The sequence below is a fragment of the Loxodonta africana genome, chromosome 18, assembly GCF_030014295.1.
Source record: "Loxodonta africana isolate mLoxAfr1 chromosome 18, mLoxAfr1.hap2, whole genome shotgun sequence".
NCBI classification, from domain to species: Eukaryota; Metazoa; Chordata; class Mammalia; order Proboscidea; family Elephantidae; genus Loxodonta; species Loxodonta africana.
Genome location: NC_087359.1, coordinates 68,297,730 through 68,324,963, shown reverse-complemented (window position 1 = coordinate 68,324,963; position 27,234 = coordinate 68,297,730). Strand labels below are relative to the sequence as shown.

General features: G+C 44.4%; 1 protein-coding gene and 1 non-coding gene across 3 annotated transcripts; both read right to left on the bottom strand.

The window, feature by feature from the left end:
* Positions 1–353: 353 nt before the first annotated feature.
* On the bottom strand, positions 354–26,851 carry DHX33 (DEAH-box helicase 33). Of its 2 annotated transcripts, XM_003416863.4 has the most exons (12): positions 26,557–26,851; positions 19,440–19,600; positions 18,214–18,441; positions 17,867–18,037; positions 11,940–12,125; positions 11,145–11,256; positions 9,636–9,795; positions 9,382–9,470; positions 7,052–7,179; positions 6,457–6,660; positions 5,026–5,112; positions 354–4,234 (listed from the first exon to the last, which is right to left on the bottom strand). In XM_003416863.4, exons 1-12 carry the CDS (start codon positions 26,834–26,836, stop codon positions 3,926–3,928), a joined length of 2,115 nt encoding a protein of 704 aa, XP_003416911.3. In that variant the 5' UTR covers positions 26,837–26,851; the 3' UTR covers positions 354–3,925. The 2 variants fall into 2 exon arrangements, 1 of the variants encoding a protein (XP_003416911.3); XR_010318441.1 differs by lacking the exon at positions 354–4,234 and having other exon boundaries at positions 7,009–7,179.
* Positions 2,088–2,158, bottom strand: TRNAG-UCC (transfer RNA glycine (anticodon UCC)). The gene has a single exon. It is a non-coding gene; the product is annotated as a tRNA-Gly (tRNA).
* Positions 26,852–27,234: the final 383 nt, after the last annotated feature.

Here is a 27,234-nt window from a genome sequence, read left to right as displayed (position 1 = left end):
GGTACCTCATCCTCCCTCCCACCAGATGGTTAACTCATGCCCGTGCGCCCACAGCCCGTGGCTTCACTTTTCCTTCCGCAGACACCTCCTGGTACTGCTGATGGACCTGGCCGCCTCCCCTCACTCCCGCGGGCCAGGGTCTGTGCCCTCCCTCCAGCCTCGCACCCAAGCTCTGAACATCATTGTTCTGGAGCAAGAAGCTATGGTTTGTATCAGATTCAGGTTAGGAATCACCCACGGGATGTATAAAGTACCGAGAAAGTATGTCTTCCCAAATTAGTGAGAAAGATTAAGACTAATTACTTGGTATATTCTAAACAACCGTCCGTAAATAGGGAAAGGAGACCCAAAAAAGAAGCCACACACATCATGTACAAGGTTGATTTTTAATGGACTTGATAGTCATGTGCAAATTTCAGCATTACATATGCAAGAGCTGATGTTTCTATAGAGCTGTTTGAGCAAGACCAGACTCAAAATGCAACATAAACCCAAACCATTTTTTTTCTGACTCGTTTTTTTGCAAGTTACAATATTCTGATCAAATAAAATAGAATAAAATTCTTGTTTTGAAGCAAGCAGAGTTGGGGATCTCATACCACCAAGAAAGCACCACGAGAGTGTTGTTTGGACCTGGGGTCACTGCGCCTGAGAAGCTCCTCAACCATGTGAAGATCGAGGATGAGGACCTTCCTCCGGAGCCAACAGAGAGAGAGAAAACCTTCCCCTGGAGCCGACACCCTGAATTTGGACTTTTAGCCTACTATACTGCAAGAAAATTAACTTTCTTTGTTAAAGCCAAAAAAAAAAAAATTTTTTTGTTTCCCCACAGGTGCGGTATTTCCTTGTATGTTTAAGGAATGGTATCTGGCCAATTTCAAGCAGTTCCTGGTAGCTGGATTGAACAAATTTACCAGTCACAGTACGTAACGAGTTTTACCCCAGAGCAAATGTTTGCCTCTGTCCGGGTACCTTGCTAAAACCAGCACAGATGCAACGTCAAGGTTCTTTGCTGCCCCCTCAGGACCCACTGTTTGCAGTGCTTTCCCTTGTAGTGAAACCTTTCTCACTTCGGATGTCTCACAGTTTATGACCAAGAAGAAGGCCTGAGGGTGCGAAACGCTGGGAGTGCATTTATTTACATGCCGCTGCTCAGGGGAGCTAGTGACTAGTCCAGATGTGGATTTCACTGGGTGGAAAAGAAGTCTCGCATCATCAGAGATTTTATCAATTGAAAAAAGTCCCTCAGGACGATACTGCAACATCATTGTGAAGCATTTTAACTTTCTTAAGAAAGTCTAAGTTTAAAGCATACTACTCCCTGCAGCTCAATAAAAATAACCATTTCTTTCTTTGTAGTAATACATAGGAGTCAGAATGGGTTTTCCAATCTGATTTAATCCCTGAGCAACCAGGTTAAAAGTTTTAACATCTTAAAAAGCACGATAAAAACCTAAATATTAAAACTCTACCAGAATGTTAGTGATAAAAGTATTTCTATACAGAAACGTTAAAGCTACTCAGAGGCGATTTATACTCCCTTACCCCTTACTCCCACTCGGAAAACGGTTATTTCTGGAAAACTTTCAGGTACTTAAGCTGGACATTATCTACATAAAGTTTTGCGTGAATCAGAGAACACCTCTAGTTAGATAATATGCTGAGAAATATAATAAATCACCCTACCCCTAATTTTTTACCATCATGATGAATGTTTTATTAGAAATATAATGTTTTCTTTTACCAAGTCAGGCTAAACACCCTAGCACTCTATAAAATACATGGGAAAAAAAAATTTTTTTTTTTTCAGAAAGTTAGCAATGGTAAAAGCAAGTAGTTCTGAGGAAGAGCTAGCTAAAAATTGTGTCTCTTAGCTGCGGTCAAGTCGGCCCCCAACTCACGGGGACCCCCTGCCCAACAGGACTGGCCTGTTGTGACCCGCAGTGTTTCACTGGCTGATTTTCGGCAGTGGATCACCAGGCCTTTCCTCCTAGTCTGCCTTAGTCTGGAAGCTCTGCTGAAACCTGTTTAGCATCACAGCAACATGTAAGCCTCAACTGACAGGTGAGTGGTAGCTGCACTTGAGGTGCATTGGCCAGGAATCGAACCTGGGTCTCTCACGTGGAAGGTGAGAATTCTACCACTGAACCACCACTGCCCTCAGCTACAAGTCTAAGAACGCAGTGAGACAGGGTGTACAGGATCTGTCAAATTCTGTTGGGTGTAAATGTAGCTATTTCTAATAGAAATAAGTCGCAGGTGCCCCGACAGCCCCTGAACACAGGTTAAATGCTTGAATGCTCAAGGGTGGAGCCGGTGTCATAGAAACTGATCTGGCCTTCACGTGCACAACTGGGGACAATGTGGGACTGAGGCACTCCGTTGGGCGTGGTCTCACGGAAGAGTTCCTTGACCCAGACTGAAGAGACTGTCCGCTGTCTTTGAAGAAGATCCTAGGCACAGTTTGGCCCCATGCCTGTAAACTGCATGATTCACTTTGCGATTTTAAGAAATGACCAAATTCTGCACAGATGTGTTTAGACCAATGAAGCACAATTAAAGAGCTTCTTCCAGGACCGAACATTCTCTGGGGAAAGATTATTTGCTTTTGATAACTGCATACCTAAGAAGAACCTTTGGTGTCTTCTCCCTTCTCAAAACATGGGAACAGGAAGACTGTGCAGGTCTTCCAATTCCCTCTGATAAATGTGGAAAGTGAGGGCAGGAGTGGGTAACAGGCACAGTTAAGAAGTGGCAAAGCCAGATTGTCCCCAAGTGCCTAAGAAGAAGGAAAAAGATGACAGAAAATAAATAAGCAGCAAGGAATATAAAGCCAAGATGTGGACGGGATGAGCCAATGCCCTCTGGGTTCTCATTGGCCTGCAGCTACACCACCGCCACCCGGACTCTCGGAGTAAGGGGTCCTGCCAGAAGAGAAATGGCTGAGGTATAGCCCAGAGCCATTCCTTATGGTGACATGCTTATATGAGCCCAGTGAGAGAGAAAAAAGACAACTGGGTATGCTGGGAGCCATTATACTAAAAAGTCAGTTTCTGACGTCTATACTTACAGGATTCAAAAGATACAAATCAACCTTAGCTCAGGAAGCTGAAATGTCTCCTGAGAGCACTGACAGGAGACATGTACTACAGAGGCACCAAAGATGGAGACTTCCTGGAGCAGACGCAGCCTGGCGACCTGGGGGCACTCCCTTACCGGTCTCTGTGTGGAGACAGCAAGAGGGAGGCCATACCCTGGGCAGTGAGGGCCCACTGGGGGCAGCCATCCCATGAGGTCAGAGACAAAAGCACCTCCCTCTGGAGATTCCTACAGAAGTCAGTTTCTTATGTTTTCTATTTTAAAACTTCAGATAGAAATTAAAGTAGATCTAAGGACAACATCCAAGCTCTGTGACCTCCTACGGCCCCTCTCGGAGTGTCCCCCTCACGGTCATAAGAACTCATGGAATTTTGTTGTACTCAATTCCCATCATGTAAAAAGCAATAATGGCTCACAATTTATTGTATGTCTATTGTGTCTGTCGTGTGTGAGACACAGCTCTAGGTACTTTCCACTCATTTTCCCCTAACTTCATGACCTGGACCCTGAGAGGAAGTATTATCATCATCATCCCCACTTGGCAGATGAGGAAACTGAGGCTCAGAAATTAACTAAGTCGCCCAAAGTCACCTAGCAAGAACCAAAAGCATAACTTTGAAGTTTACAAAGTATAAACGGCCTGTATACTTTCTACATGGTAGAGTCATAAAAGTGTAAACAAAGACGCCTCCAAGCTCCTGGAAGCTGGGTGCACCAGCTCCATGAAACTCATGTCTCTCTTAGCGCCGGCCTAAGAGACTGCTAGGAGGACAGATGTGAGCCAAGCTCCCAGGCAAGCAGCAGTTCTGGCAGCGCCTGAGGTGGCTCAGTTCCTGGCGGTTCTCAGCTTCCTCCGGAAGTACTCAGGGGCAGCCTCGTACAGCCACTCGGCATCCACGACGCAGAGGTCTCGCATGTAGCACTTGTTGGTGCAGAGCAGCTCGGTGTACACGACGCAGGCCGGCTTGCAGTGGAAGAGGACAGACGAGGGGTGGATGGCCACTGGCTGGTGGGTGTCTGTGGTGGCATAGGTGCCATCCGGCTGAAGTTCCGCGGTGCTCATGAAGAGGCTGTGTGCCAGGCAGCGACGGATGCTCTCCGTGTTTCCTCGGGATGACACAACCGGCACTGACATCTGTTTCAGGAGAAAGCAAGAAATGGAAAAGATCTCACATGTAAACCCTGCTCACCACAACATGGTGTCACAATGCAAAAAAAGAAATTAAAAACCAGGGTGCACACACACACACACACAGAGATAGGTGCACACACACAGAGACAGGTGCACACACATACGCAAATGCACACACATACATACAGATAGGTGTGCAGATACACAGATAGGTGTGCACACACACAGAGACAGGTGCACACACACATACACAGAGACAGATGCACAAACACGTACACAGAAAAAAAGTCCAGTAGAAGCTACTCCCACCTTAACAGTGGTTAGCCCTGGAAGGGCAGGACTATGGGAGACTTTCAAACTTCTTGCATTATTTGTCACTATTTTCTGCATTGTTTAACAAATACTTAACAAATACTCATTTGCTTTTATAATCTAAAAAAATAATATATTCCCACTAAAAAAATTCTTATGAAGCATTTTAATAATAGTGGAAAAACACTTCATAAAAGCATTTATAAAAGCTGAGTACCAAAAAAAAAAAAAGCTGAATAAGGATTATACATAAATGTAACTACATGAAAAAAAAAATGCACTTAAACAACATGGCTATCAAGAAAGAAACCAAAATAGTGAGATGTGGAATTGTGGGTAATTTTTACTTTCTTCCTTATTTTCCAATTTTCCCACAGTGGTAACTACTTTCATAATCACTAACAATAAGCAATTAAAAAAAAATCCTACCTAGAAAAAAGTGACAGCTTAGTCCCCCAGGGAATGGCAGGAAAGAACAATACCTTTAAGCAGATATCCCTCAGCTGTGCTCTGACTTCCGCGACCAGCAGCATATTCTTGCTGTTGACAAAATTCTCCTTGCACCAGTCCTGAGCAGGACAAAAAGAGATATTACAATCCCCTCACTCCTACAGAGAAAAAATATATACAACCATTTTCGAACACAGTTGAATTCAGAAGGTAGACAGAGAAAATTTCAGGTGCCAGAAATAGAGGAAAGTATGTTTATATTAAAAAGCATGCACCATAATGGAAAATATTAATAATTCGAACTAAAGTAAAACTAAAAATGCCCTTATGTCAAAAGTCACCATGGAAAGGGCTACAGACTAGGAGAAAATATTTGCATCACCACACCCAATAAGGGATTAGTACCTCCAGAATATACAAAAAACTCCTACAAATCAGTAAGAAAAAGACCAACAATCCAACAGAAAAACAGACAAAGGACATGAAGAGCCAACTACAGAAGAGGAACTATTAATGGCCAATACACAAATGTAAGGACCCTTGATCTCTGAAGGAATCTTGACAACAGTTTAAAATAACTGAGGTATTATTTCACATCCATCAACTTGGCAGAATTAAAGTCATCTTGCCTGAGAGTCAGAGGGGCCAGTGGAAATGGGAACTCTCATACATTACTTTGGGGAGTATAAAAGGTGTTAGCAACACTGGCGAGCCACGCGGCCAGCCTGGTAAAGCTCAGACCCAGCGGCTTCACTCCCAGAGGCTGGCCCCAGAGAAATTCTCTCCATGCGCAGAAGGAGGCATGTATGGACGTTCACTGCAGCATGGAAGTGGAAGCAAGCTGCAAAAGGACAGTATAAGAAAATACTTAAATAGTACGTAACATGCATGGATATAAAGTAAAAGTGTATCACCCACGGGGAACGTACACACCAATCTCAGGACAGCGGTTGCACGAGGAAAACAGGGATAGGAAAGGAGATCAGGGCTTCCCTGAAAATAAAGTGAGGCAAATACAGCAAAAAAGCTTATGGCTGCTGAAACTAGACAGTGCTTTAAAGAACTGGATGCTTTAAAATGCAAAGTAAAAGTGTGTACACCACGGAACACTTACTGACTTTATTAATAAATCAAAGAATATACTGCCATTTTCCATCTTGACCCAGAGGGCTGAAATATTATATAAGCAAAAACTACCGGGAAGAACATTGGGGCAGGTAGGGAAAAAACCTGTTATGTAGCTTATGTAGAACTTAACTAACTTGCTCAAATTAAGCCCAAGTAAACACAAGCAGAGACCAAAGCCAGCATCTCTCCATCTCCCTGTCTTCCAATTTTTGGAGATGACAGTCTGGCGTTCTTCTTGAGGGTCCTTAGATGATTCAGCCAGAAAGAGACGGTGCACTTACAACACAGGCCAGAAAGGAGCTGTCATACCACGAAATAAAGAGGACAAGGCTTACCTTATTTCCACCGATGTTTTTGAAGCTCCGGTAGATATTCAGCAGGGTAATGTGGTCCCCCTCACTGGATATGAACTTCTTCCGGACGCCCTGCACCTCGTCCCGCCGGGCAGGGGGGTTGTAGAGAACGCTGTCCACAGACAGCAGCGAGACGATTGTCAGTATCTCCTCTGTGCAGTGGAATTTGGGGGACAGGAGGATGGTCTGCAAATCAGAATGCACAGTTGTTTAAGCCAAGTTCTTCCCCAGCTTCTGAATACAGCAGTTCTGTGTGCTGCTTTCACATCTTCCCTTCTGAGGAGTTCAGGGGCAGGTGTTTCTACAACCACAATCGTATATATTAATGTTACTTCGCTTTTTTGTAAAACAGATGCCTGCCTTCCCCACAGGCCTCCAAATCCCTTGTGGGCAGAGCTCAGGAGTTAATACATCCTTGAATCCCACACACAAGAGAATCAGTGTTCTACAGAAAGAGGGGGTGGAAAGGATTTAAGAGAAGGGGTAAGGATTAATCTAAAAGCACTGGGTTCACAGGCCACTGGGATGGCTAACCTGGAATGTACAGAAAGGGGACTGAGGAGACTGTATCATTTACTTTGGCAAATTTGGGTTCTAAAGGAAATGCTGCCATTTTCCTTCCAATTGGAGTCAGGGTGAGCTGGTCGTCCTTATGGTCAAGAGCACCTAACAGGTCCAGTTGGGCAATGGCCGCCTGAACGTGATCTAAAGAAACACAGACATAAAAAGGAGTCAAAAAAAAAAAAAAAAAAAAAAAAGAAGTTGCAGCCAGTTCAGTACTTCTGGGCATTTCTGATAACTCTACATCAAGGAACAGCAAAGATCACAACCACCAGTGCCCCCCACGACATGCTTTTCAAAGCTATTAACGACATCATTGTCTCCGGTTCAATTCCCTTTCTAATTAACGGCCTGTAATTTGGTAATGGAGCCCTGGCGGCACAGTGGTTAACAGCCTGGCTGCTAAACAAAAGGTTGGCAGTTTGAATCCACCAGGCGCTCCTTGGAAACCCTACAGGGGCAGTTCTACTCTGTCCTATAGGGTTGCTGTGAGTTGGAATCAATGGCACTTAACAACAACAATTTGGTAATATGTGCATAAATTCTTAACCCAGCAACGTTATGCTTATGAATTTCACCTACAGCTATACGCAGACATTATACAGAGACCTACATACATAGATACTTTGTAGCATTATTAGCAGTAACACATGACGAAGTGGGGGCATTCACACCACAGAAACACATACAGCCCTGAAAAAGAACAAGGATGCTTCTTATCCACTAAATGCAGCAACGTACAAAGCAAGTGGCTGAGTGAACAACAGCAAGGTACAGAGCTGTACGTCGAGTCTGCCATCTGCCACTACTAATTAAAAAAAAAAAAAACGATTGGGGAAGAACAGACATCTGCTTTATCCTGCATACACCAAACAACGGAAATACTAGTTGCCTCAGAGGTGGCCTAGGAGGCTGGGAGATGGGGTGAGAAGAACAGTATTTACTATATTCCTTTTCACACTTTCTGAATTTTGAACCATGTGCATGCATTGCCTATTAAATAATAAACAAGCATCTCTAAAGATGTGGTAAATACATACAGACTGACAGGGAATGATCTATAAAATATATTTAGTGGTAAAAGCGATGTGCGAATGTCTATTGGTGGGAGACTGGATAAATACATTTTGGTTTCTTCATACGGTGGCATAGGGTTTAGCAGGGAAAATTCATCAACGCAAACCGTACAAAACATGCTGGATGAAAAGAGAGGGTGCCAGGGAATAAACAGACAAGCATGCAAACTTCAACAGGGTATCATTCAGGGGCATGTACACACATCATAAAACAGTAAAGAAATGCAAGAGAGCTACAAAGGCAATGTGGGAGAGGGAGCGGGAAGGGAGCCGGGACAGCCAGGGACGGGCCCGAGGGTTGCGACGGCACTCGCAGTGGGCACGCAGGTGTTTTATTACTCCGTATACTCTGCATATACGTTATTCCTTTGTAGGTAGGAATTTACCAATTGAAAGAAAAAATAAACTGTGGAACAGTGCTTAACGCATGTTTCCATTTGTGTAATTATGCACAGGTGCTCTCTAGAGGGCAACGACTAGGAAACGGTCACAGTGGAAGCTTTAGAGGAGGGAGACTGAGATCCTGAGGGTCAAGGGTGAGAGCCCTGTACACCCAATCCATTCTTTTGGGCTGTTTTTGTTGATGCTACCATTTGTGTTTCTTAAAAAGAGAGGGAGAAACAAAAGGAAAACTGTACTGAAGAGATGCTAAATGTCAACACCATCATCACTCAGAATCCCAAGTATTTATTCTCCTTCCCCAGAGAGACTACCAGTGAGGGACAACGGTGCACACTTAAGCACAATTAAACACCAGCAGAGACAAAGGCTGGGATCCCATCTCTCCCTTCGGCATCTCCCTGTCCTCAGACATTTCAGAAGTGACACCTGGCATCCTTCCTGGGGCTCTTTACATGATTCAGTCAAAAAAGGAAGGTGCACTCAAATCACCTTTGGAACTTCTCAAATTACCTTTGGAACTTCTCAAATTCCAGTCTTTTAGCTCCTTTTGCTGACTAAGGTACAAAGTCCACTGGGTTTCTGCAGTAGCCCATGGACCACGCTCAGCCACCTTCACTGGTTCCAGGGGCCAAGGAGTCCAACGGGGAGTCCCTCTATGATACTGCCACTTTTGCACAGGGACTGCACTGAGGGCAGAGAGCCTACCATATGCCGATTTTGAGATGCTCCTGATAGCTAATGTTGTTATCCACCAAATCAAACTAAACAAAGGAGACTATCAAAACACTTTAAAAAAATTTTTTTTAAGGAGGGTCCATCGGTTGTTTAGCTACTCAGACCCTTCCACTATGACAAGGACTCCACTTACCTGGAGACGGTTTGGACATGAAGTCAAAAGTGAGCACATCTGGGACTTTCATTGCTAGGAGCTGTAGCATCACGCTGGCCAGGTTACACCTAGAGTGAGAGACGCAGGGCATTCACCTGTCTCGGGTCCTCCAGCCAATGAGTCAGAGCTGCCCACTGAGGCATGCTCGTGAGGGCAGTGCCACACCCGGAAAGCACCAGCCGACAGAAGAGACGTGGCACGTGTGGCGGGAGAGCAGGAGCCAGCGAGCTCACCTCTGGATCTCTGGCACGGTCATCTTATCAAACTTGTCAAACTCCTCCTCAGTGTAGAGCCGGTAGCAGATGCCACTGTCCTCTCTGCCAGCCCTTCCCGTGCGCTGCCAGGCCTGGGTCTTTGACACCCGCTGCACAGCTAACACTTCGAGACCACTGTCTGCAAGGAGAACGGGCCACACGAGTGCTTCACTCTTCACATAAACCGATGGTTTCTACAGCCCTGACGTCTGAGAAGCAGCACTCCTCAGAACACCTGGGACCTTTCTGCAATGCAGGGACTCAGAGGAACTCCAGGCTAGGCTACAAAGCACACAACAGGCTGCTTTGTGGTGGTGGGGCCCCAAGTAAGAGGGGCCTTCAGTTGGGCACTGTGTGGAATCTGTTACTAAATCATCGGGAAAACCTTGTGTTCACAGCAAGGGGCCACAAGAGCAGATTTCAGGTCTTGGCTCAGATTGCAGGGTGACTACCCGTCCCAGCTTGCCCCGGGTGTGGGACTTTCAGTACTAAAACCCAAAAGCCCAAAAACAAACCCATTGCTGTCGAGTCAATTCAGACTCACAGCCACCCTACAGGACAGAGTAGAACTGCCCCAGAGGGTTTCCAAGGCGGTAGTATTTACGAGATAAATTGCCACAACTTCCTCCCGTGGAGCAGCTGGTGGGTTCAAACCATCGACCTTTCGGTTGGCAGCCAAGTGCTGTAACCACTGCACCACCAGGGCTCCTTCAAAACCGGGACAGTTGCTGGCAAACTAGGGGATGGTTGGTCTCCTTGTCAGTGACTCAGAAATTAAGTGCCCTAAGTGGCTGTGCTTTCTCCGCCTCCCTGATCTATTAAAACACAGGGATGGCTATGATGTTCGCTTCCTATGAGTAAAGGACATGACTTGTCTTGATGGAGATGCAGTCTGTGCCAGGCCTCGAGAACGAAGCCCTTTCTCGTACATTAGCACTGAAGGACACACATGTGAACGCTAGCACCCCCCAATGCCTGGCACTGGATTTCAGCTAGCCATCTGGAAGCAATCATTTCACCTGCCTCCAATCCTCCAGAATAAGGCGAGGTGTAAAACAGACATGAATAAACTGACGTCAAGCAAGCTCCCCAGTGCATTCTCAGGAAACAGCTGGTGCCTCTCCCTTCACTCCAGCCTAGGGAATCTGCTCAAACCAGCCATACTCTAAAGTTATTTCTTGAGAGAGCCTTGGGCCTGGTAGCAAGCTGCCCCTGCAGCTTCTGTCTGGGTTTGACCAGACCCTGGCCCAGGTCCCTGTCCCTGTTCCCTGTCTTGCTAATAAGCCTGGGCTCCTCCTCCCACCTTGCCTTCTGGGTCTTGCATACCTGCCTCAGGACTCCTTTCTGGACATGGCTTCTGGACTGTCTCACTTAATCTGAGTTGGCTACAAACGTGAAATGCTTGCTTGGGGGAAACTGTGGGATAGAGGAAATGCAACAGCTGCTCAGGAGACACAGAAGAGACATTCGTGAGCTACCGATTCTCACCAGGGTTATACTTCTTTGCTTTAACCATGCCCGTGTCAATTACATATTTTATTCCTGAAATGGTTATGGAGGTTTCAGCGATGTTGGTTGAAATGATCACTTTGCGATAGCCCTAAAAGAAAACCAAAAAGCCATATGACACACATGATTCAGAAGTTTTAAAACATATTCCTCACCATTAATTTCCCAAACAACTCACACATGATCAAAAAAATACGACTCCATTATTAACGAGAGATTCTGTGGTGGTCAGCTATGAAAACCGGTGACAGGCAGTGGAAGGTGGGGCACAGTCTCAGCAGTGTATTTTGAGGCAACGAGATAAAAGAGGAACAGGCACCAGGTTCAGAAGCAGGCAGATACGGGTGGGAATACTGGCCCTGCCAACCGCTACTGTGGACCCCCGAGCAATTCACCTCTCAGGACTTCAATGTTTATAAAATGGGACCATAACCTAGCTGGCTGGTTCTTGAGAGGACGAGAGACCCTGTATGTAACACATGAGTACAGTGCCTGGCACGTCACAGGAAGTTGATGAATGGACAACTGCAGCTTGTTTGTGTTGGGCCTTAGAGGGGTCATTCATTAACCTTTTACCCTTGCCCTGACAGCTGTCTCCCCGTTCTTACCTCAGGAGTGCTATGTCTGTAGGTACACACTGTATTTCTGCTAGCTTTCCAATTAGTTTATCTGGTATCTGGACACCCCACCCTGTCCACCTCATCAGGAACTGGGGAACGGCACCATCTGTCTGGGTGCCCAGGGATGGGGCTGGACAGGAGGCGGTGTGCTTACCTTGGGGGCCCCCTGGAAAACACGGAGCTGCTGTGCATAGGGCAGGGAGGCGTACAGAGGAAGGACCAGCATCGCGGGGCAGCCATCCGGGAGGTGCTTCGCAATGTCGCGGCAGGTCTTGCTCATCGCTTCGATCTCCTCCTGGCCGGTGAGGAACACCAGGATATCCTGAGAAGGAGGGGCTTCCTATAAAGAGGTGAAGAGTGGGATTACTCAGAGTTGACAGAAGCTCAGGCTGCAGCGGCACGGGGGCCGAGGAGAGCAACCGCTTCCAACTGGAACAGCAACCAAAAGACTCCAGGGAAAAAATGGGCTGGGTCTGAATGCATTAAAAATACTAATGATATGCTTATAATAGCTGTTAGGACATTTGGGGGAAAAATTTATCAAAAGTACATTAGACACTTGTACAACTGTGTCCTACAAGACAGGAGGCGACAATGGTAGACTGCTAGCATCCTACGGCCATACTATTGTACTCACAGATGCTTGGTTTAAGGACATTGTGCTATAAGTCCTCACCTACCATGGTAATAAATTAATGTACAATGCTTAATAGTGATCAAAGGAGCCCTGGTGGTACAACGATTAAGCACTCAGCTGCTAACCAAAAGGCCGGCAGTGCAAACCCACCCAGCAGCTCTGTGGGAGAAAAGCCTGGCAATCTGCTTCCTTAAAGATTACAGCCAAGAAAACCCTATGGGACAGTTTTACTCTGTCACATGGGATCACTATTAAGTTGAAATCAACTTGACAGCACCCAACAACAACATTGACCAATCAAGAAATGCAATATAAGCAGGCTATTTAGAAATACAGGTAGTCCCCCGCCTTACAACATATTCGCGTTATGACAAACCACACTTAAAACCATCCATTTTTTTGTTTTTTGGTGCATCTTATCGTTAGTAATATGTTGCACCCACAACATGTCTGTCAATTTATTGTATTGTGGTGGCCTACGTGTTGCTGTGATGCTGGAAGCTACGCCACCATTATTTCAAATACCAGCAGGGTCACCCATGGTGGATAGGTTTTAGTGGAGCTTCCAAAGTAAGACAGACCAGGAAAAAGGACCCAGCGGTCTACTTCTGAAAAAAGTTGCCAGTGAAAACATGAATAGCAGCAGAACACTGTCTGATATGGTGGCAAAAGATGAATCCCTCAGATTGGAAGACACTCAAAATACGACTGGAGAAGAGCTGCCTCCTCAAAGTAGAGTCGACCTTAATGATGTGGACGGAGTCAAACTTTTGGAACCTTCATTTGCTGATGTGGCACGACTCAAGATGAGAAGAAATAGCTGCAAACACCCATTAATAATCAGAACATGGAATGTGTGAAGCACAAATCTAGGAAAACTGAAAGTTGTCAAAAATGAAATGGAATGCATAAACATTGATATGCTAGGCATTAGTGAGCTGAAATGGACTCGTATTGGCCATTTTGAATCAGACCATCCTTTGATCTACTATGCTCGGAATGACAAATTGAAGAGGAATGGTGTTACATTCATCGTCAAAAAGAACATTTCAAGATCTATCCTGAAGTACAACGCTGTCAGTGACAGGATAATATCCATATGCCTATAAGGAACACCAGTTAATACAACTATTATTCAAATTTACGTTCCAACCATTAATGCCAAAGAGGAAGAAACAGAAGATTTTTACCAACTTCTGCAGTTTGAATGTGATCAAATATGCAATCATGATGCATTGATAATTACTGGTGATTGGAATGCAGAAGTTGCAAACAAGGAAGAAGGACTGGTATTTGGAAAATACGGCCTTGGTGATAGAAAGGATACTGGAAATTGCACGATAGAATTTTTAACTCCAACAACTTCTCCATTGCAAATACCTTTTTTCAACAATATAAATGGCAACTATATACATTTTTTTTTTTGGACCTCACTGGATGGAAAACACCAGAATCAAATCAACTACATCTGTGGAAAGAGACAAAGGAAAAGCTCAATATCATCAGTCAGAACAAAGCCAGGGGCTGACTGTGGAACAGACCATTAATTGCTCATATGCAAGTTCAAGTTGAAGCTGAAGAATATCAAAACAAGTCCATGAGAAACAAAATACAACCTCGAGTATATCCCACCCGAATCTGGAGACCATCTCAAGAATAAATCTGACGTGAAACATGAGAAGGTATCTTTCCAGGATGCTCATCGAACTCCACATAAGGTAGATCTCAAAAGAAAATCACCAAGACATATTATAATCAAACTTGCCAAAACTAAAGATAAAGAGAGAATTTTAAGAGCAGCTAGGGATAAACGAAAAGTCACCTACAAAGGAGAATCAATAAGAATAAGCTCAGACTACTCGGCAGAAACCTTCCAGGCAAGAAGGCAATGGGATGACTTATATAAAGGACTGAAGGAAAAAAACTGCCAGCCAAGAATCATATATCCAGCAAAACTGTCTCTCAAATATGAAGGTGAAATTAGGACATTTCCAGATAAACAGAAGTTTAGGGAATTCGTAAAAACCAAATCAAAACCACAAGGAATCATAAAAGGAGTTCTCTGGTTAGAAAATCAATATCAGATATCAACCCAAGTCTAGAACACAGGCCAGAGCAACCAGATGTCAACCCAGATAGGGAAATCACAAAAATAAATCAAGATAAAAAAATGCTCAAAACAAGGAAACAGTGATGTCATTATGTGAAAGAAGACAACATTAAAACAATAAAGAGGGACTAAAAAATGTAGTCATAAATCTTTCATATGGAGAGGAAGTCAAGGCGATATAAAGAAATAAAAGTTAGGTTTAAACTTAGAAAAATCAGGGTAAGTATTCAGGTAACCACAAAGGAGACTAACAATGCTACTCACCAAAATAAAATACAAGAAAAAAATAAAGACTCAGCAAAAACGAAATCAACAACAACAAATAAGAGGAAAAGACAATATATAAACTACTCAGCACAAAAAATTAAGTGGGAAAAAGAAACTGTCAACAACACACAAAAAAAGACATCAAAATGACAGCACTAAACTCATATCTATCCATAATTACGCTGAATGTAAATGGTCTAAATGTACCAATAAAGAGACAGAGAGTGGCAGAATGGATTAAAAAAACCACAATCCATCTATATGCTGCCTACAAGAGACACACCTTAGAGACTCAAGAATAGATTTGATGCACTGAACACTAATGACCTAAGACCAGACGAGTTGTGGGATGACACCAAGGACATCATACATGAAGAAAGCAAAAGGTCATTATAAAGACAAGAAAGAAAAAAAAGACCAAAATGAATGTCAGAAGAGACTCTGAAACTTGCTTTTAAACTTAGAGGAGCTAAACTCAATGGTAGAAATGAGCTGAATAGAAGATTTCAAAGGGCAGCTCAAGAAGACCAAGTATTATAATCAAATATGCAAAGATCGGGAATTAGAAAAGCAAAAGGGAAGAACACAGTTGGCATTTCTCAAGCTGAAGGAAATGAAGAAAAAAATTCAAGCCCTGAGTTGCAATTGTGAAGGATTCTACGGGCAAAATATTGAACAATGCAGGAAGCATCAAAAAAACAAAAAAACAAAAGGAAGTAATACAGAGTCGCTGTATCAAGAAAAAAACTGGTCGACATTCAACCATTTCAGGAGGCAGCATATGATCGAGAATTGATGGTACTGAAGGAAGTCCAAGCTGCACTGAAGGCATTGGCAAAAAATAAGGCTCCAGGGGGGAGATGAGAGGACAGAGGGGGTCAGAAGCTGGCGGAATGGACATGAAAACAGAGAGTGGAGGGAAGGAGCGGGCTGTCTCATTGGGGGAGGAGCAATTAGGAGTATATAGCAAGGTGTATATAAATTTTTGTATGAGAGACTGACTTGATTTGTAAATTTTCACTTAAGGCACAATAAAAATTAAAAAAAAAAAAGGCTCCAGGAATCGATAGAATACTGAGATGTTTCAACAAATGGATGCAGGGCTGAGGGTTCTCACTCGTCTATGCCAAGAAATTTGGAAAACATCTGCTTGGCCAACCAACTGAAAGAAATCCCTATTTGTGCCCATTTCAAAGAAAGATGATACAACAGAATGTGGAAATTATTGAACAACATCATTAATATCACAGGCAAGTAAAATTTTGCTGAAGATCATTCAAAAACAGTTGCAGCCGTACAATGACAGGGAACTGCCAGGACCTCTAGCTGGATTCAGAAGAGGATGTGGAACCAGGGATATCACTGCTGATGTCAGATGGATCCGGGGTTCGGAAGCAGAGTGGGCAGGGAACACCAGAAAGATGTTCGCTTGTGTTTTATTGACTACGCAAGGCATGCGATGATACGGATCATAACATATTATGGACAACATTACGAAGAATGGGAATTCCAGAACAGTTAATTGTGCTCATGAGGAACCTGTATGTAGACCAAGAGGCAGTTGTTTGAACAGAGCAAGGGGATTCTGTATGGTTTAAAATCAGAAAAGGTGTGTGTCTGCATGCTGAGCAAATAATCCAAGAAGCCGGACTATATGAAGAACGCAGCATCAAGACTTGAGGAGACTCATTAACAACCTGCGCTACGCAGATGACACAACCGTGCCTCCTGAACGCGGAGAGGACTTGAAGCACTTACTGATGAACCCACTCAACAGCACCTAACAACAACATGTTGCAGCTCAGAATTTGCTGATATTATCATTCTCAGGTATTCACTCCCAGATCTTCAATTTTATGATTTACTGTTTAAAACACCACCAGATTTATAAAGATAAAGATAATAAAAGGCAGTAATAATGAAAACCGAAGGAAAAAAAAATGAGGTATTTTACTTAGGACCGAGTTGTCAGAACAGAATCCCGTCGTAAGTCGAGGACTCCCTGTGTGGTAGTAATACTCAGAGGAAACAGCTAAGGAATTGAAAGTGGCTGTGTCTAAAGAGCGAGGATTCGAGATGAGGAAGCTAAAGCAACTGCCCTTTTTTCATTATGAGCCTTTTAGAATTAACCACTTGACTTTTTAAACTTTAGGCTGCACATGTATCACTTAGATTAAAATAAAAATGGATTAAAAAAAAAGTCTGCCTCTAGATTTTCTCAGAATGTTAATGGGAAGGTAAAAAGGGTCATTTTTATACAAACAAAACAAAACTGAGATGATCCCATCAATCATCTTTTTAAGCACGTGCTTCATAAAATGAAAAAAGATTCTGGAAGGTTTTTCTACTACACAGCTTTTTTAAACTATAAGTAGTGACCCATTACTGGACCATTAAAAAAAAAAAACCAAACCCATTGCCGTCGAGTCGATTCCGACTCATAGCGACCCTACAGGACAGAGTAGAACTGCCCCACAGAGTTCCCAAGGAGCGCTTGGCGGATTTGAACTGCCGACCCTTTGGTTAGCAGCCGTAGCACTTAACCGCTATGCCACCAGGGTTTCTACTGGACCAATATCAACCTTTTTTTTTAAATGAAGTGGAAAATATTTTCTTTATTTTTAATAAAATACAATGCTATATGACATGTAGTAAAAGTAGTTCCATAAAGCTTGTCTCAGTTACATGTATACCCTGGCTGGCACTCACTGATCATATACCTGTGCCAGGCACCATGGACTGGGTTACAAAGTAAAATGTGCTCTCAGCTGCTTCCACCTGGGGGCTATGATCAAAACACATTTGCAAGCCACTGCTCTCACATATGGAGGCTGTCCGGTTTAGCTGAGCAAAGATGTTGGTCAGTTTCTGCACTCACAGTTGAATTATTATTCTTTTCAGAGAAAATAAGAAATGTAATTAAAAAAAAAAAAAAGGACAAAAACCCAAACACGACAAACTCACAGAGCTGTCTGAGTCAGCAGCTTTTGTGTTCCAGGCCGAATTCTGTCAATGTCAACTGCAGGGTGCCACAGAACTCCTCAGGAAGCTGAGGCCCAGCCCATACCTGGTGGATCTGGAAGACGGAAACCAATGCCGCATGCAGGTAGTCACTCTGAGGCTGTTTGGTGTAGAAAACCTGGATTGGGTGCTGCCTCCCTTCCAGGTAGAGGACGGGGGCTCCGTTGAAGTACTGAGAGAAGAGGTCCACATCCATTGTGGCTGACATCACAATCACCTATGCAAGAGAGCACAGACGTGATGAAAACAAAACTGGGACAGGAAAGGCAGATGATCGAGGCCTGCGTTGCTCCCATCGCGGCTAACTCCCCCGTGGTTTGGAAGCAGAATAGGCCAAGAAAGACAAGCCGAGGACGAAATAAAGGACTATTTCCTTAAACGTGCTAGACGTACTTTGAGAGGCAGTTTTCCCAGTTCCTTCCGCCGCCTCTGTGCAGTTTTCACCACCCCAAAGAGCACGTCTGTGTGGATAGTCCGCTCGTGGGCCTCATCCAGAATGACACAGCTGTACTTCCGGAGCAGGGAGTCCGAAATTGCTTCACGCAGGAGCATGCCGTCAGTCAGGAACTTGATCCTGGTGTCTTCCGAGGTGACATCATCAAAGCGCACCGTATAGCCAACCTGGGTGAAAAAATCATCCATTCATTCATCAAACACCTGTTGCACAGCTGCTTCCTGTCTAGCGCTGTGCTGGGTGCCTGCGTCATCACTGTGAACAAGACCAACACTGACACTGCTCTGTTGCTTGGGGGTGACATAGTCCCAGGGCGGGGGAGAAACACAAAAAGACTGCAGTGGTAATAAGTGTCACAAAGAATTTAAACTAACCTACAAAAGAACATTTAGAAAGAAGATCAATGAAGAAATAGAGGACTTGAAGAACGCTATAAACCTACTAGACCTAACGGACATATATAGAACAGTGCAGCCAACAAGAGCAGAATGTACAGTCTTCTCCAGTGCACATGGATCATGCCCCAGGACAGGTCACATGCTCGGTCACAAAGCAAGTGCTAGTAAGTTTAAAAAGACTGAAATAATACAAAGTATCTTCTCCAACCACAACTGAACGAAACTAGAAATTAATAACAGAAGAAAAACTGGAAAATACACAAATACGTAGAACTTAAAATTAACCTACAAACCCCAGGCTACTTGCTGCTTTCATGTGAAGCTGTGTACAGATATGGAGAGAGCCTCAAGCAGTTTTTAAGTGAACACACACCCACACAAAAACACAAATCTGTCTTACATATGGTCTGGGACGTGCTTTTTTTTTTTACACTCATTATCAACACCCACATCTTTGCTAGAATAATGCTTATAATCTTTCTAGAAACATATGTAAATATTACTTAACAGAGGTTACCGAAACCTTAACAGCGCTCAAAGAGAACTATTTTATCCAACTTGCCAAAGATTCTGAAAGCAATGGCGACTAACAGCCTGTCAGCCGCTCTGGTCTCTTAGGAACTGGAGAACTCTGAGATGAGTATAAACAACTGTGGCAAGAAAAAGACTTTCTGTCTGTAAAGAAAAGTCTCATTCAGAACACGGGAGGAGGGTTAGGATGGTAGGAGAACTGTCTCTTCCTGACAGTGAAGAAGAAAATCAGGTACCAGCTTCCCAAGTTCAGTTCTCTTCTCATCTGAGACTCTGGTAGCTAAAGAGATGGCAGCCACCCGACGGGGCTGGGTCACAGCAATGACGCCCTGGCGGCCAATCCCTCCTTCATAGAGGTACTGAGGGATCTGCGTTGTTTTCCCTGAGCCAGTTTCCCCTAGGAGAGAAAAAAAAAGTCTCATTTAAATGCAAATTAGAACAAACTTTACCAAACAAAGTCAGAGAAATCAGATAGAAGAAAACACTGAGTCTGTAAAGCTTCAGGAAGATGGGCACTTGTGGACACTGCTGAGGGGGCACCGATGGTGGTACTGCTTCTCGGGAGGCCCGATTATACCCAAATGGTTAGCACGGTTATAACCTTCGCCATACAACTCCAGGTGCCAGAATTGATTCTAGGGAAATAATCAAAGAAGTGTGTAAAGATATCACTTCAAAAAAAGATACAGCTTCACAGATGTTTTATTCAGCCTTGCTTATGATAGCAAAATGCTGGAAACAATATAAATGTTCAACAATAGGTAACTGGTACAGCAAACACAAAACGAAATATAACTATTACATAATGTTGTACTTTTCAAAAGAATAAGGTAGATTTATATGAACTGATATTAAAAGATGTCCAAGATGCTTTTTTTAAAGTTTACAAATCAAGTCAGTCTCTCACACAAAAACCCATACACACCTTGCTACACACTCCCAATTACTCTCCCCCTAATGAGACAGCCTACTCTCTCCCTCCACCCTCTCTTTTCATGTCCTTTTTGCCAGCTTTTAACCCTCTCCACCCTCTCATCTCCCCTCCAGGCAGGAGTTGCCAACATAGTCTCAAGTGTCCACCTGATCCAAGAAGCTCATTCCTCACCTGCATCCCTCTCCAACCCATTGTCCAGTCCAACCCACGTCTGAAGAGTTGGCTTCGGGAACGGTTCCTGTCCTGGGGCAACAGAAGGTCTGGGAGCCATGACCACTGGGGTCCTTCCAGTCTCAGTCAGAACATTAAGTCTGGTCTTATGAGAATTTGGGGTCTGCATCCCACTGCTCTCCTGCCCCCTTAGGGGTTCTCTGTCGTGTTCCCAGTCAGGGCAGTCATCAGTTGTAGCTGGGCACCATCTAGTTCTTCTGGCCTCAGGATGACGTAGTCTCTGGTTCATGTGGCCCTTTCTGTCTCTTGGGCTCATAATCACCTTCTGTCCTTGGTGTTCTTCATTCTCCTTTGATCCAGGTGGGTTCAGACCAATTGATGCATCTCAGATGGCTGCTTGCTAGCATTTTAAGACCCCAGACGCCACTCTTCAAAGTGGGATGCAGAATGTTTTCTTAATAGATTTTATTATGCCAATTGACTTAGATGTCCCCTGAAACCATGGTCCCCAGACCCCTGCCCCTGCTACGCTGGCCTTCGAAGCATTCAGTTTATTCAGGAAACTTCTTTGCTTTTGGTTTTGTCCAATTGTGCTGACCTCCCCTGTATTGTGTGCTGTCTTTCCCTTCACCTACTATCTAATTAGTGAATACCCCTTTCCCACTCTCCCTCCCACCCCCTTTCATAACCACAAAAGAATGTTTTCTTCTCAGTTGAAACTATTTCTCAAGTTCTTATAACAATGATCTTATACAATATTTGTCCTTTTGCAACTGACTAATTTCACTCAGCATAATGCCTTCCAGGTTCCTCCATGTTATGAAATGTTTCACAGATTCCTCACTGTTCTTTACCGATGCGTAGTATTCCACTGTGTGAATACACCATAATTTATTTATCCATTCATCCGTTGAAGGGCACCTTGGTTGCTTCCAGCTTTTTGCTATTGTAAACAGTGCTGCAATAAACATGGGTGTCCATATATTTGTTCATGTAAAGACTCTTATTTCTCTAGGATATATTCCAAGGAGTGGGATTGCTGGATCGCATGGTAGTTATGTTTCTAACTTTTTAAGGAAGCGCCAAATCGATTTCCAAAGTGCTTGTACCATTTTACATTCCCACCAGCAGTGTAGAAGTGTTCCAATCTCTCCACAGCCTCTCCAACATTTATTATTTTATGTTTTTTGGATTAATGCCAGCCTTGTTGGAGTGAGATGAAATCTCATTGTAGTTTTGATCCGCATTTCTCTAATGGCTAACGATCGTGAACATTTCCTCATATATCTTTTAGCTACCTGAATGTCCCCTTTAGTGAAGTGTCTATTCATATCTTTTGCCCATTTTTTAATTGGGTTATTTGTCTTTTTGCAGTTGAGTTTTTGCAGTATCATGTAGATTTTAGAGATCAGGAGCTGATCAGAAATGTCATAGCTAAAACCTTTTCCCAGTCTGTAGGTAGTCTTTTTACTTTTTTGGTTAAGTCTTTGGATGAGCGTAAGTGTTTGATTTTAAGGAGCTCCCAGTTATCTAGTTTTTCTTCTATGTTCTTTATAATGTTTTCTATACTGTTTATGCCATGTATTAGGGCTCCTAACGTTGTCCCTATTTTTTCTTCCATGATCTTTATCGTTTTAGATTTTATATTTAGGTCTTTGATCCATTTTGAGTTAGTTCTTGTACATGGAGTGAGGTATGGGTCTTGTTTCATTTTTTTGCAGATGGATATCCAGTTATGCCAGCACCATTTGTTAAAACGACTGTCTTTCCCCCATTTAACTGTTTTGGGGCCTTTGTCAAATATCAACTGCTCATATGTGGATGGATTTATGTCTGGATTCTGAATTCTGTTCCATTGGTCCATGTATCTGTTGTTGTACCAGTACCAGGCTGTTTTGACTACTGTGGCAGTATAGTAGGTTCTAAAATCAGGTAAGTAAGGCCCCTCACTTTGTTCTTCTTTTTCAGTAATGCCTTATTTATTCGGGGCCTCTTTCCCTTCCATGTGAAATTGGTGATTTGTTTCTCCATCTCATTAAAGAATGTCCTTGAGATTTGGATCGGAATTGCATTAAATGTATAGATTGCTTTTGGTAGAATAGACATTTTTATAATGTTAAGTCTTCCCGTCCATGAGCAAGGTATGTTCTTCCAGTTATGTAAGTCTCTTTTGGTTTCTTGCTTAAGTGTACTGTAGTTTTCTTTGTATAAGTCCTTTACATCTCTGGTAAGATTTATTCTTAAGTATTTTCTCTTCTTGAGGGCTACTGTAAATGGCATTGATTTGGTAATTTCCTCTTCGATGTTCTTTTTGTTGGTGTAGAGGAATCCAACTGATTTTCGTATGTTTATCTTGTATCCCGATACTCTGCTGAACTCTTCTATTAGTTTCAGTAGTTTTCTGTAGGGTTCCTTAGGGTTTTCTGCCTAAGGATCATGTCATCTGCAAATAGAGATACTTTTACTTCTTCCTTGCCAATCTGGATGCCCTTTATTTCTTTATCTAGCCTAATTGCTCTGGCTAGGACCTCCAGCACAATGTTGAATAAGAGTGGTGATAAAGGGCATCCTTATCTGGTTCCCGATCTCGATGGGAATGTTTTCAAGCTCTCTCCACTTAGGGTGATGTTGGCTGTTGGCTTTTTGTATAAATGCCCTTTATTATGTTGAGAAATTTTCCTTCTATTTCTATTTTGCTGAGAGTTTTTATCATGAATGAGTGTTGAACTTTGTCAAATGCCTCCAAGATACTTTTTAAGTGGAGCTCCAGGCCACACACACACGCACAATTAAATGCCCTATATGTGGTTCTGGGACTTGTCTTTTCCCCCAGTCATTATCAATGCCCACATATATACCAGAACATACATACAATTTTTCTAGAAAGATATATAAGAGGTTTAACAGAGCCTCTGAGGAGTGGAAATAGGAGGTTCGAGGATTTCTCTCCTACTTTACCACCCCTCCATACTGTTAACGTTTTACCGTAAAACCCACCGTCATTCAGTAAATTCTGACTCATAGTGATGCTACAGGACAGAGAACTGCCCCATAGGGTTTTCTAGACTGGGATCTTTAGAGGAGCAGACTGCCACATCTTTCTCCCGCACAGCAGCTGTTGAGTCCAAACCGCTGACCTTTCAGTTAGCAGCCAAGTGCTTAACCACTGTGCCACCATAATCATGTATTATTCTTAAAGATATTTAAATGAATGCTTAGTTATCTGGAAATATTGTTCATGGTACAGTTTATGAAAAAAGCAGAATTCAAAACAATGAACTGTATGATCTTTTTAAAAAACTTAATGTATTTTATACATAGTCTAAATAGAAAAACACACAAGGTGTTAACGGTCTCTCTTCTAAGATGGTGGCATAGTAAATTTTTTTTACTTATCTCCATTTTCTAATTAAGTTATTTTTTAATTTAAAATATTTCATGCAAATATTTTGAGGCATGTACTCTGTAGAGTTTGCCAGGCAGGCATTCTGTAACAGTGTGGGCAATGGCAGAGTGCTTAAAGAAAGCTGCAGACTAAGACTTTGCTGTGGCTGCTGTGTATGCATGTGTGTGTATCTGCTCACCCTTCCTGGCCTAGGCAAGAATCCTGGACTAAGAATTTGATTATTCTGCACTCCTCCTGCTGAATCCATCAAGTAAACCCCAAACTTAGATCAATGTCTCTCTCCGTCCATCTTCTCTGCTCTTACAGGGCAGAGAAGGCAACCAAGCATTGCTACATGGTAATGAGTGCAGGCTCTGGAGTCAGACTTCCTATGTTTGAATCCTGACTGCCATTTAGCGTGTTACCTTTGAACAAGTTGCTTAACCTTTAAGCCTTAGGTTCTTCATCTCTAAAATGAGGGTGATGTAGTACCTGCCTAGGGATTGTTGTACTGAGATAATCCACGTCAGATGCCTAGTACAGTGCCTGGATGAGTTAGACCTCACTCCCTCCCCTAAGGCTGCACTGCTGCACCTCCTCTGTATTCCTTAGTGCCTTGTCCATCTCTTCTAGCACTGACCATCCTACACTGCACTGAAGTATTAAAATGCTTCTCTCTTCCTCCAGTACCAGAAGCTCCTAGACAGCAGAGAAGGTCTGGCTGTCTTTTCCATGTACTTGAGCATCTTGCAAACAGTAAGCACCAATGGTGGTTTCAGTGGTAGAATTCTCACCTTCCATGCAGGAGACCCAGGTTCGTTTCTGGCCAAGGTTCCTCAGGCATAGCCAACAGCTACCTGTCAGCGGAGGCTTGTATGTTGCTATGGTAAAGAAGTTTCAGCGGAGCTTCCAGGCTAAGCCAGACTAGGAAGAGAGGCCTGGCTGTCTACTTCTGTAAATCAGCCAATGAAAACTCTATGGGCCACAGCCGTTTGATCCACAACCAATCACGGGGATGGTGAGGGACCATTCTATTGTACTTGGGGTTGCCATGAGTTGAAGGCTAACTCCCAGCAGCTAACAACAACACAGGTTCTTTTAACAGTGCCTAATTAGAACACTGAATTCTGTAAACCTGTTCGTCTTCCCCTCCCTTGCTAACACTATACCTCTCTAACCCCACAGACCCCTACAATGCTAATATTCCTCCATTTTCTCCCAGTCCACCAGGCCCCACTGACTGCTTACCCTTCCTGACCTAGGCAAGAATCCTGGACTAAGAATTTGATTATTCTGCACTCCTCCTGCTGAATCCATCAGGCAAACCCCAAACTTAGATCAATGTCTCTCTCCAATCATCTTCTCTGTTCTTACGGGGCAAAGAAGGCAACCAAGCATTGCTACATAAAATAACCCAAGCATGCAAACTAAGGTATAGGTTTGTAGCAGGGCCACAGTGCACCTAGACACCCAGCACTGCCACTGATCTCTTTTCTTGTGTTGCAGCCTGCCTTCTGTCCTCATCCTCCCCAAGGGTCTACCTGAGGCCTGGGCCTCCCATTCTCAGCAGAGCTCCTGTGCCTATTTCATAGAAAAAGTGAAGTCTTCAAATACGATCTCCCCAACCTCCTTCTGGAAACCCTCGTGGCATAGTGGTTAAGTGCTACAGCTGCTAACCAAAAAGCAACCAGATCGAATTCACCAGGCGCTCGTTGTAAACTCTATGGAGCAGTTCTACTCTGTTCTATAGGGTCGCTATGAGTCGGAATTGACTCAATGGCAATGACTTTGATTTTTTTTTTTATGGGTTTACAAGCTCTTTTACAATCACGCCCACTCTTACCTCCTTTCTCCAGCCCCATGGCCTCTTAGACCTATTTCAGGCCACTCTGCATCTAGCCTTGTCGCCAAGCACTCTTCTTCCCCATACCTCCCCATCTTTGCTCCTCAGTGCACTCCTTCCATCTTCAGCCTCCCTCTGTACTGTGTTCTTCCCCTCAACGTCTGATTACTTCCAAGTTCCTCTCGGCCTCCCTCTTTTTTCTCAAAACAGAAGTCTGCTCCCACTGTCTTCATTCCCTCCTCTCCTACTTACTCCTCAGTCAGTGACAAGTCAGCTCTTCCCCCTACGGCTCTGCTGAAATAGCTGAGTAGAGTCCACAATCAATACCTCTGGTACAAATTCAGTGGGCATCTTTTTGGTCCCTACCTTACTGGATCTAACCGTTGGGTCTGCTCACTCTCCTTCTTACAGCTCTGTTCCTTTAACCACCAGCTCTCCTGGGTCTTCTTCCCCTCTTTAGCAGTTCAGTCTCTCGCTCCTCCAGGAGCCCCTCTTACTTTGCCCATCTTTAAACCTTGGGGATCAAGGGCTCTGGCAACTCTGCCTCTTAATCCATGCACCTCAAACTACTACTGCCCATCAGACCGGACTGTTTCTCGCCTTTAGTTGCTCTCTCACGCTGGCTCTCCTTTGGTGGAGAACGAATGCCCTCCCTCCTGCCACCTCGCTCATTCTCACCATTTAAGACTCAGCTCAAACGCCACCGGGACCACCTCCTCCCACCTTCCTCCCAGACTGGGTCAGATCCACTCTTCTAAGCTCCCAAAGTCCAGGTACGCCCCTCCACAGAAGCGCTTTCACAGGGAAGGTCTTTGCCTACACGGTGGCCACTCCCACCAGACTGTGAGCGCCTCCAGGACAGGGCTGTCCGGCTCTTCGAGGCCCTTTCCCGGGCTAGCACACAAAAGGCGTTCAGGTTTGCTGCAGAAACGAATGAGTGAAATAGGGTCCGAGGCACTAAGAAAAGGTGTTCTCGCAGAGCCGGCAAGCAAGGAGGCGCTCGCCCGCGCGGCCACTCACCGATGAGGACCGCGCTGTCCAGGTTTCGGAGCTGGGCCAACAGCTGCCCCCGAGCCTGGAAGATGGGCAAACTCCGGCGCTGCAGCTCCACGGCCTCGCGGTACGGACTGACGGAGGACTGGGCCAGCGGCGGCTGCTGCCTCCGGCCTCCGCCGCCGCCGCCGCCCGCAGTCAGCAGCATCACCACTCGCCTCCCGGGCGGGTAGGACCCGGAGCGGCTCGGAGGCCCGGAGCCCGGCCGGAATCTCTTGGCCGGGGGGAAGCCCGCCTCCTCGGGCATGTCGGGAGGGCACCGCAGCAGAGACGCGAGGGCGGGCGGCAACTGCCGCCCCCGGGTGCCGACCGCTAGCGCGCACCGCCCCTTCGCCGCCACGTGCTGGTGGCTCCCGGCGGCCACCGATGACTTCACGGCCCCGTCTTTAGGAACAGCACTACAGCTCCCAGCATGCATTGGGGACCTGGGAAGGCTTTCACTTCCTCGGGCTCGGGAAAGCCGGGCGTAAGGTGCAACCAGAAAAAGGTCCGGAGCGACAACAGCGCAAGACAGGGTGTACGGTTCCGTGGGACCTTTCGACTTGGATAAAGACGTTCTTCTCGTTGATTTAAACAGTGTTATTGTTCTGGCAACTGGAATAATAGTCGCTCTTCAAGGAAAGTATTTAGCTCTGTAAAATCAAT